The sequence below is a fragment of the Xenopus tropicalis genome, chromosome 5 (assembly GCF_000004195.4).
Source record: "Xenopus tropicalis strain Nigerian chromosome 5, UCB_Xtro_10.0, whole genome shotgun sequence".
In the NCBI taxonomy this organism is placed as follows: domain Eukaryota; kingdom Metazoa; phylum Chordata; class Amphibia; order Anura; family Pipidae; genus Xenopus; species Xenopus tropicalis.
Window position 1 is genome coordinate 101,897,429 of NC_030681.2, and position 11,013 is coordinate 101,908,441.

At 38.7% G+C, this 11,013-nt stretch overlaps 1 protein-coding gene across 3 annotated transcripts; it reads right to left on the minus strand.

Annotated features, from left to right (window-relative positions):
* Positions 1-8: 8 nt before the first annotated feature.
* Positions 9-10,440, minus strand: LOC448677 (eukaryotic translation initiation factor 4E family member 2). Of its 3 annotated transcripts, NM_001005099.2 has the most exons (7): positions 10,332-10,378; positions 8,258-8,372; positions 7,019-7,153; positions 5,511-5,615; positions 4,006-4,158; positions 2,942-3,078; positions 9-691 (listed from the first exon to the last, which is right to left on the minus strand). In NM_001005099.2, exons 1-7 carry the CDS (start codon positions 10,349-10,351, stop codon positions 652-654), a joined length of 705 nt encoding a protein of 234 aa, NP_001005099.1. In that variant the 5' UTR covers positions 10,352-10,378; the 3' UTR covers positions 9-651. The 3 variants fall into 3 exon arrangements, with proteins under 3 accessions (NP_001005099.1, XP_012818354.1, XP_012818353.1); XM_012962900.3 differs by lacking the exon at positions 7,019-7,153 and having other exon boundaries at positions 26-691; positions 10,332-10,440; XM_012962899.3 differs by lacking the exon at positions 2,942-3,078 and having other exon boundaries at positions 26-691; positions 10,332-10,440.
* Between the last annotated feature and the right edge of the window lie 573 nt (positions 10,441-11,013).

The following is an 11,013-nucleotide window of genomic DNA, read 5'->3' on the forward strand; positions in this document are numbered from 1 at the left end:
CGAAAATACATTATAAAAACAAAACCAAAGAGATCTTATGATTTAATGTCAAAGCTGTAGCAGGAGAGACAGCTGCAGACATCAGCAAACAGACATTTTATTCTATATACACAAAGTATAATACTGATATGTCTCAGTAATGGGTTAGGTAATATGATTACTACTATACACATAATCCTTTGCATAACAAATGGAAAGGAAAGTAACAAAGTGCTGAAGAAAAGGGACAAGGCAAATGCTGAGAAGAAAGGGTTGCTTCTCAACAGAAGGGAGCACTTAACTCCATCAGTGCTGAAGAGGACTCTACATACAAAAGAAAAGTTCAATGCCAATCTTCTTCCATCATTTAAAAATGAAATAAAACCAAGAAATAAAACAGATTCCAAAAATAATGTACAATGCTTTTTCCTCCCGTGAGGGATGCAGCTGTAGTGGATAGGTCTTGGAAAGAGGATTGATGTAGATAACAGGCTTAAAAAAAAACAAAAACAACAAAAAGACAGTTCGACCCAATCCCAGCTAGATTTGAAGCTGTATAGAATTTTTCCCAAGAACCGTTGGGCCACCGGCCATAAAGCTACATGGTGGTGCTTAAAACTGAGAATACTCAAACTGAAAGCAGGTCAGCAAAGCAGGAGTAGATCCTTGTGTTCACAAAGCAATTTTGGTATTTCTGAAGCTTGTTTTGTCCCTGCAAATAAAAAAAACAGCCATTAACTCATGCACATGGCAAACAAACCATAGTATGCTGCTTTGTTCAATAACTCTCTAATGTGGGCCTGGCATAGCTAAGGGGGCAGTGCATGGATACATCTCCACTTTATTTGCTGTAAGCAAACATTCAAACACACATAAAATGATCATTTCTGGAAATACTTTCAAAAAAATGGAACACTCATTTCATATGTGTGACTATTTGGAAGAATTGTTTTTAAAAAAGGCCCTACCGCTGGGTGTGGGATGCAGGGAGAGGGGGAGAAATCATTCAGCGGCCGCTGTTGTTCACCAGGCCGTGAAATTCTTCCCAGGCCCTGGGCAACCAGAAATAAGAACAAAAAACAAGAAAAAAAAAAAATAGCACTTTACTTTACTTTAATCTAAAAAATAAGACTAACTGGGACTGATAGACATTTATTAGAAGTAACGGCTTGCTAAACTATAGCTGGAGAATGCACTGAAGGCTAAGGATTTCTTTCGTTTACAGTCCAACAGCCACCTCTCTTGAGTCAAGAGAGAAATACAAAACAAATAAAAAAAGTAGTGCAGTGGGGCTGCTGATCACACCAGGAGCATGTTCTTCTTCAGTGATTGCTGAGAAGAAAATATCACACGGCGTAAGATGCCACTCGCCAACCCCTCTGCTTTTTATAACCAAGTACAGCAAACAAAACTGTAATGGGACTATCCTGTAGTGCAGATCAGGAGTGAGGAGGCTGTCCTCTGGAGGGTGCCTATGGTTTTAGCATGGCTGCAGTTCTCCTTTAACTAATTAATTTTACATTTGGTCCAAAGATTACACAAATGAAGAATTACTTTTCCCTCCAGTGCCAGTAGAGGAAACGTCAACCTTGTGTTGTTCAATGATTTGGAAACTGTTTAAGGCTCCTTGCCCTTTCCCATCTTAAAGATGCCATGTGTGTTTTAGTGTAGCCCACTGTGTGAATCCCTACCCTGGGATCTGAGCAACCCAAGTTTTAGCTATATACCTCAAAGGTATTGGTAGGACAGCTACAGAGCACTCTAGTGGTAATAGCGCACAGAGTTTTGCCACACAAGCTACTTCAAGCTCATTGGTAGCCCACTAGGCATGTGATTAATTTGCAAATGAGCAATGTCACATTCTGAGTGATGATAACCTGAATGGGTGTACCGACCTAAGCTAGAAATGGTGCGGGAAGCAAAATGCACCATTTGTCATTATCCTAAGAACTGACCTTCATAAGCAAGCATCTGTAACCTCTCTTTTAGTAACCTAAGTTTGTAGCCTATCAGGATCCGCTGCAAGACCTCAGGCTAAAGACCTCAGACCTCAGCATTAACAATGATTAAACACATAATATGCAAAAAAACAGTTTTTCTAGTGCAGCTGGATAGGGATACCATATTCAGGTGGGGGTATCTATATTTATAGTAACCTCTAAAAGAGGTACTGTTGTACAGAAGAAACGCTTTTTGCAACATGGGTTGTTCTGCATGACATGAAACTGGCAACCCTAATTTCCCACTGAGCAGAGTACTCTATCCTGCGTGGCTGACTGGTCAGACTTTCTTTATCGGTTATGACTTATCCTGGAACTGGATGTCTTTGAACTTTATTCTGATGACTGGTTAAAAGTGACATAAAATAAGGACAAATTTTTATTATATGCCAGCACCTGGGACCAAAAACATATAAGCAACTTTTAAATCTTTGTATGATGAATCTGACTGATCAAGAATAATGGCAGTTTTAAAAATGAACAGGGAACAATAAACAGCTGATAATTCTAAACTACTCTAACTAGTAACAATGGATTGCTGAAACAATGTAAACATACAATTAGGTTGTAAATGAATTGACAAGCTTTACTTTGTATGCAAACTTTCATACCATGTATCTTTTTCTTGAGAGTTTAAATTTTTTGATTATTTTAACATTATTTAACATTTTACAATTTTGAGCAATCCAGTTCTGAGCCTTTCTCCTATGCTGAAGAAGGAAGCTATACCAAGCAGTCCAGCCGAAGCCTCTTGAGTTGGACGTGGCCCTCAAAGAGTTTCATAAAGTTCCCTGTGTAATTTTTAATATAATCTGGCCCTTGAAACAAACTGAATTTCCCATATATGTAAATTTGGGAAGCAATAAGCTACAGTTATTCTTAATGCATTCCTTAGTATAGTTTAGCCCATCAAAATTGAAATGTATTTTTTCATCATGATTTACAAGCTGAGAACTACATACTTGATGCTGTCTGTGTGCGTTTTGTATTCCATAACAGTGTTGGGAGGCAAATTCAGGACTCGCCGCAATGTGTCTCGAATACGAGCAGTGGTTGCCTGATCACTTGCAGTTTTGTTCCAAATAGATATGATGTCTTCCTGTGCATTCAATATAGAAAACGATTTCTTTTTACTTAATAACCATATCCCTGAATCACAAACATATTAAGAATTAAAACTCTTAGTCTAGATCGAATGTGTTTTAACTGTAAGCATGGGTAAAATGAACAGAGTTGGTAAGATACTACCATAAAGTCTTGATACTTACAAATGACTACATTTTTACTAACTCAAACTTACTGGCTAGGTTAAAGTTAAGGTGAATTTGTTTTTATTAGAGATAAAAACTGCTGTGGTGTTTCCATGACTTTTATTACACAATTCAGGTTTGGTGCAGATGGAGAGACTGGCAGCAGGAGGGGACAAAGTGCACCAGTTCAGCTAGAGAGGGATTTAGTGCTATTGTACATGCCTGGCCATGGTCATTCCTTTGCACATTGATCTGGTTGGCTAACAGTGTTAAATTAAGTACCAGAGAATGGACAGAATCCAAATAAGCAGATATTTGAAGCATTCATACAATATATAGGCTTTTGTATCACTTTAAAAAAAAACAAAAAACAATTATAGTGCGTACAGTTTTTTTTTTTTTTTTGAAAAGCTTGACCACTCTGTTAGGACTTTGCAAAAAGATAAACATCCCCTTTAATTGAAATTCCTAAATGTATTTCTCTTCTTTCCAGTTAAGGACTGATACCTGGTAAATGTGAGAGTGAAACTGGGCACAGGCCTTAAGTAGGCCACAGTCATATTGATAATCTTAATAATAATCTGCCCTTGCTTGAATGATTATGTTGATGTATTTGTTCCGCCTATCTATAACATAGAATTGAAGATTATTTATATTAGACATCCATAAGTACATGCACAAACAGATGGTCTGTGGGCGTACCTCTGTAGGGTGTTTGAAATCTGGTGAAGTTTGTAATTTACTTACACTTTGAAGCACACTTTGGTGAATCTCACCTGAAAACGCACAGAGACAACAGCCCCACAGATCTCCTCTCCAACCATAAACTGCTCTCCCAGCATGGCCAGTATGAGATTTTCCCAGCATCGTGATGCTAGGCCTTTGCGAAGGCGAATTATCCACTTCCCTCCATTTTTGTTTGCATCATCCTATACAGAGAGAAGGAAAAAAATTGAATAGCGTTATACTTATCATCCTTCAACGTTGAAATATATAATGAGAAGAATGGACAAAGATCAGCAAATTTAATTTTCAACATGTTTCTTTATCCTTATCCATAAAATGTTCTACCTCTCGTTCCCTTCTCTGCTCCTGTTTCTCAAAATTCCTGTTAGCACTCCCCTTTCCAAAGTTTATGTCAGACCATTGTCTTCCAGTTTGGGGAGGAGAAGAGATGGCACAAACTACTGGAAGGGGTAGAACTAGCCCTTAGAAATGTGCTGTGCTTAACACTGGTGCCTGCTACCTGATCTAATTCTAAGAGTCTCACACAGGACTGCACTTAAAAGCAGTCCTGCATGTATGTATATATGTTTGTATGTATAACTTTATTTATAAAGCGCCACAAGTGTACACAGTGCTGTACAATCTTACAAAATTACACACAGGGAGGACAAGTGTTATAATAAATAAATACAATAAACATATATTAATGCACAGGGAATAGAATAGAATATATCTTTATTGTCATTGTCACATAGTAAACAACGAGATTTTAAAAAAAGCAAGCAACTCAAAGCAGTGGCTTAATTAAAGGTAATATCATTCTACTGTTTCATATTTAAAGCCATAAAGCTATAAGTGCCATTTGGTATCAGACACAGTAGGAAGGAGGTCCCTGCCCCGTAGAGCTTAAAATCTAAGTGGTTGGGTAACATACAGGCACAAATTCGAAAGTAAGAGTGCACCAGGTATGGGCATTTGCCCTTAAGCGCAGGACTAGGCAAAATAGTGTTTTAGTGCTCCAGAAAGTAACAGCTGAGCTTTTTCTTAAAGAGAGAGTGTGTGTGTTCCCTACAGAGGGATTCAGGGATAGTGTTCCAGAGGTAAGCAGCAGCAAGATAGAAAGGTTTAAGATGAGAGCGCGCAGTAGGTGTGGATGGTGTAAAAAAACAGAGGCTCTGAGAGGAGCGAAGGAGACGTCCTGATATTATTCTGGGGTAAAACCATACAGGCTTGATAATCCTTGCATTATAAAGCTGTAGTGTTACAAAACAGGTTTCACATAATGCTGGGATGTACCCATGCAGCCTGTGACATTTCACAATTACAGTCTTCTCAATCCCTTACCATTATACTGGGGTGTTCACACATAAACTTACTGTGTTGAGGCACAGGTTTTTCTACATCTGTACCATTGTTGGGAGTTAAGGGGGGTCCTGACCAGAGGTTGGACCAATAAGTGGGGCTTCTGAAAAATTCCAACAACCACTGACCTTAGTTTTCATTTTTTGCTTACTGCTATTTTCTTGAGAAGCCCTATTATCTTGTTGATTCTTACCTCCCACATTGGTTTAATCCCTTCCTTGAAGAGGTGAAAGTCACTGTGCCCAGTCAGGTCCCCAGGACGTACCATGTGACTATAGAACCTCCAAAACTGTTCCACCTGTGACAAAGTACATAAACAGCATTAGCTTAGTTAAACCCATGCAGTATCTCCAAATGCTTTTCAGTTTCTTGCAAAGTATAGTGGAACAGTAATTTGCCACCAATTACCTAAATTCATTGCATAAAAAACAATCTTAGGCCTGCTTTTAATATGATTTCCCAACAAACCAGCAGTAGGTGGAGTATTGATATAACTGTAAGCAAAGTTTACTGATTTAAATTAAGTGAAGATAAATTATACTATCATGCTGTATAACAGTGATCCCCAACCAGTGGCTCATGAGCACTATGTTGCTCCCAGTGGCCTCAGAGTTGGTGCCCATTTTTGAATTTCTGATTTGTAGACATGTTTTGGAGGCATAAAGACCATGGGGCTGATTTACTAACCCACGAATCCGACCCGAATTGGAAAAGTTCCGACTTGAAAACGAACATTTTGCGACTTTTTCGTATGTTTTGCGATCTTTTCGGCGTCTTTACGAATTTTTCGTTACCAATACGATTTTTGCGTAAAAACGCGAGTTTTTCGTAGCCTTTACGAAAGTTGCGTAAAATCTTGCGATTTTTCCGTAGCGTTAAAACTTACGCGAAAAGTTGCGCCTTTTTCGTAGCGTTAAAACTTAAAAGGTGTGAAGTTTCGCGTAAGTTTTAACGCCGAAAAAATCGCAAAAAATACGAAAAAATCACACAATACCGATCTTTACAAAAAAAAAACGCAATCGGACTCATTTCGACCCGTTCGTGGGTTAGTAAATCAGCCCCCATGTGTACTACTAAACAGAGCCTCTAGTAGTCTGCCAGTACACATTGGGCTACTAATTAACCAATCTAAGTCCTTATTGGTTACCTACTAGGAAAGCTTTTGTGCTTGTGTTGCTCCCCAGCTTTTTTTTTATTGAAATGTTGCTCCCAGGTAAAAAAGGTTGGGGATCCCTGCTGTATAACATAAGCATTTTACATGGACTCTTGGTGATTTACTGTTCCGAGGGACATATTCAAAGTGAATGGAAAACATCAGAATGGCACCTCACCTTAATTAGCAGTAGGCATGTATTGTGCAAAAAAAGCAGAGCCACATGTTTTTGAGACATGTGTCAATAAGCAGAACAAGATGTGATGGTGGCCTTTCCTATTCACTTTAAATGGGAAACATTTGCAGTATTTTGTCTCAATCCCTCAGAGTGATAAAACAGTGTTAAATTCCTCATGCCATTGCCCATATAAATACACAAAGGAAGACAAATGACAACATACACATTAGATAAGCCTGCACATTTGACATTTGGATGAACTGATATAATCTGTATACCTTTTTCTCAATGCTTCTTTAAATAATAGTTTGCATTTGCTCACATGTCTGACTATGCAAAACTGTCATGCTATTAGAGGCAGTACACTCACAGAAGCAAAGGTACCGATCTGTTTAATGTTCTGCTCATAGCTCTGGGAGCTGGTTGGCCTTCCTGGAGTTCTGCGTGAGTACCAAAATGTGTAGTTGTACTGTAAGGGGTGCTCGGCTGGACCTGGCACAACACTCTAAGAAACACAGAATATTACAGGGATTAAAGTTGCCAACAAGACACGTCGGAACCATTATATATGTTCTGCTGCAACTGAACAAACACAACATGAATGTATTTACATGGTAAATGTACCCTGTTTTGAATAGCGTTTAACTTATTATTTTCTAAAGGCAAGAATTATGTCACCAGCTTTGTCATGTAAGCGCAGAGGAACTGGACTGCTAAATCGGTCTAAGCACTCACCTATGGCTAGTCCAAAATCACTGTGCTCTTCTATGTTAAATTTACAACAAAAAAAAACAAAGTGTAAATGCCCCCTGATTAAGGATATATTGGTATATAGGTGTATTGGTGCCTAGTGCATGTCTCTAATATACCTAAAACACAACAAAATGTGGGACCAAGTTGGTTCCCAGGAAGTCCTAAAGGTACTTTATTTTCTGTAGTTACAACTTCAACCAGTCTAGCCACTGCAAATTGTAAATACCCCTGGCAACAAGGAATGTCATACTACTGGCAGTTTGGTTCCTTTGAACACCAGCAACAGGGTTCACTTAAAACTGACTGTGTTTATGCAAGATTGTGTTTGCCTATTGTTGTTACTTATATGAAGATGAAATCAGAATTTTAAGAGCAATTAAAATGCAAACCAATGACCCAAGTGCATATTCCATTAATGACCAACCTGGTAATGCATAGGCCATAGTGGCATCATGATACCAATCAGCCCACAGGCTGATCTGTTACATCTTTGCAATTTTGCCACCTAAGCCCATGGTTAAATTGCATTAACATATAGCCAATTAACCAGTATGATGACACTCTGTCTCTGTATGGCCACACTGTATCACTTTCAAGGCTGTGACAGACGGGGAGATTAGTCGCCGCGCGACTAATTTCCCCATAATGCCATCCCACCGGCTAGAATGTAAATCGCCGGTGGGATGGCATATGCAGCGCCAAAATTTTCTCTCAAGGCAACTTCGGCAAATTGCCGCGTATGCCAATCTAGCCGGTGGGATGGCATTATGGGGAGATTTAGTCGCCGGCGACTAATGTCCCCATCGGTCACGGCCCTAAAATATTCACTTGTAAATTGTAGTTCTTTAGGTCACACCTTTTTCCTAGAAGAGCCTTGGTTTTTTTCCTTCTCATTTTTTTCCTTCTCACTGTCTTTCTGTGTGCCATTTTCCTCGTTCTGATCATGATCCCCACTGTCGTCATCTTTTAGACTTAAAAGAAAAATAAAATAAACAATCAATGCGTTTAGAGGTTTAGAGAAAATGTTGGAAGCCAACCATGAAGCTACAGGAAAAAAGAGCAAAAAAAAAAAATAATAATAATAAATAAATAGTATATAAAAGTGAATCCCAAAATGATTTAAAACAACCCAGAGATTAGTGAATCAGTAAACATACATATATTTTATTTTCTGGTACCTTTTAATTACAATGCAGTGCAATCTGGGACATTATCATTGATAACTAGGGTTGCCTCCTGGTCGATATTTTACCAGCCAGGCTGGAAAAATTTAATCCTGATGCAAATGTTATCAATTGGGCAGAATGATAAAAATATTGGAAGGTTGGTATTTTGTTTCCAGAAATCCTACTTCCTAACTCTTGTGCCAAAGTGTAAGTGTCCTGTATATCACAAATATAAACAGATGTATAAACAGATGTATACAAATGCAGTTGTTTTGGGGATTCAGTCTTTTTTGGGATTTTCGGTTCCATGTGATTTTGCTCCCTGTGATTTACATTGACATGTATGTGATTCTCTGGACTTCAAGGCTGCACATTTGCTGCAAGGAACTAAAGTTTCAATTTATTATGTATAAACATCAACACAACTATAAAAAGCAAAGGGACAGTGCCATCTTTCATTCTCACACACTATTACACCATGCCAGGTATTTATAACACATGTACAGCATGAAACCTGCAGGTCCAGTCTTCACCTCACAACAGCATCAGCGGGTTAAAATCCAGCGAAATTCCTACCATCATCCTTCTACTAAGGACTGGAAGCAATTTCTTGGACTTGTAGATGGCATTTCAAGTCATCTAAGGTTTATGGAAAATGGGTGGAATTCTTGGTTCTTAGTCTGCTTTGTTTTTTAATGCAAAGTTTTTAAAGGGGACCTGTCACCCAGACATAAAAAGTTGTATAATGAAAGTAATTTTCAAATTAAACATGAAACCCAAATTCCTTTTTTATTAACACATCCATATGCATTATAAAGGCATTTAAAAATCTCAGCAGTCAATGATATATTGACTGCCCCACCCTTATGCTTTAGGCATAGAGGTGGGGCAGAGAATTACTTTCACTTTGCATTGAGCACTCACTTTCCCCCTCCCTCCTCACCACCTAATGTGTATCCAGTGCATGGGCATCAGGCTCAAAAACAAGATTTTGGAATAATACAAAGCTTGCCCTAATAACATTGTCCACAAAATGGAGCCTTCCTGTTTGTGAATTCCAAAACTGAAGGACATAGTGTAAGTATAGTTCATTTTGCTTGACAAACACAATACAAAACAATTTGGATTTTTTTTCCTAGGGTGACAGGTCCCCTTTAAAATGACTCCCTGCCTCCTCCCGTAGTCTCAACGTTCAAGCATGGGTCAGCCTGAAACTTTTCCATCCAGCAAAAGCATCTGACAAGCCCAAGGATACCTAACATAAGACAAGGCTGTTGTTTTTCCCAGATAAAATTAGCAGTACCATGAAATGCATTTCCACATCTACAAGGATACAATAAATCATCCTTCCCCCAAAGCTACACGATTACTAAATATGAAACATTAGCTCACATAACAATTCAATAATTATTCCGGAGCATATATGCCTTTAATAACAGAATGATAATGAAATCCCTTTAATAACCGAACACTACAAGCACCTGGCACGGCGCTGATTCACTTTGCTGCATACAAACTGCAAAATGTGCAGCGCATCCTTCCCGCTACCGAGTGCGCATTATGGGTGTGTCAGATTAATGGAACGCTACAAGAAACTGTTCCAATGGCTGTGTAATTGGCACAGGGCATGAATCCAGTAGCTACAGCGCAATTAGAGCGCCTATACTAATAAATGGCAGCATGCTGCCTGGGTTGGCGAGCAGGCCATATGGTGACTGTCAGGAAGACCCGTACAATAACTCCGCTCAGTCTTTCCACACTCACGCATCGAATTTGTTGTTCATTGTCGCTCCGCTCCTCTCCTGACCACTTCCGCTCCCACCCTAGCATTCTTCCGCACACAACCTGCCATTTCCGGTGCATATGCGGAACTTTAGTCTCAAGGAAGATGTTACCACTCGGGACAAAAATATAATGCAAACTACGCAGACGCCGTTTGTTTTGTGACGTTTTATTATATAAGGGCTTGTTAGGTCCGTGTGCTTTGGGTAGATTAGCTGGAAGTACAAGGACGTATTTGTATTCAATATGATTTAAAAATAAGTTTGAGCAATTATTAAATGGTATAGGAAATACAACAGCTCTACGTAAAAGCTTATTGATAATGCAGAACTTTTATTTTATGTGACTAGAATAATTCAGCAGGTTTGCTGCAAAACATTTATTATGGGTAACACTACCCAAAATAAATGTTTTGCAGGCAGCAAACCTGCTTAAGATTTTTTCCTACTTTTTGGATTTCTACAATTGAATTTGGTTGCAGCACAGACAACAACTAGGAGCTAAAAGTATTTTATCCAAAGTTCACCAACAATTTTTATTTTTTGGCATTGAAGGGAAATACTCCAGCAATTAAACATATGGGAGGGTCAATATGTCTATGAAGATTCTCATTCATCCAGGTCATGATATACAGTATCTAGAAGAATTAAGTCTAAAACAACTG

Bases quoted from the DNA above. Each gene is read 5' to 3' on its own strand.
- LOC448677 (NM_001005099.2), bottom strand. From the start codon at position 10,351: ATGAACAACAAATTCGATGC. The intron at 5,616-7,018 runs GTGAGTGTACTG...ACTTTGTCACAG, and splicing joins AGATCGGTACCTTTGCTTCT to GTGGAACAGTTTTGGAGGTT. The intron at 4,159-5,510 runs GTAAGAATCAAC...CTCTCTGTATAG, and splicing joins GGATTAAACCAATGTGGGAG to GATGATGCAAACAAAAATGG.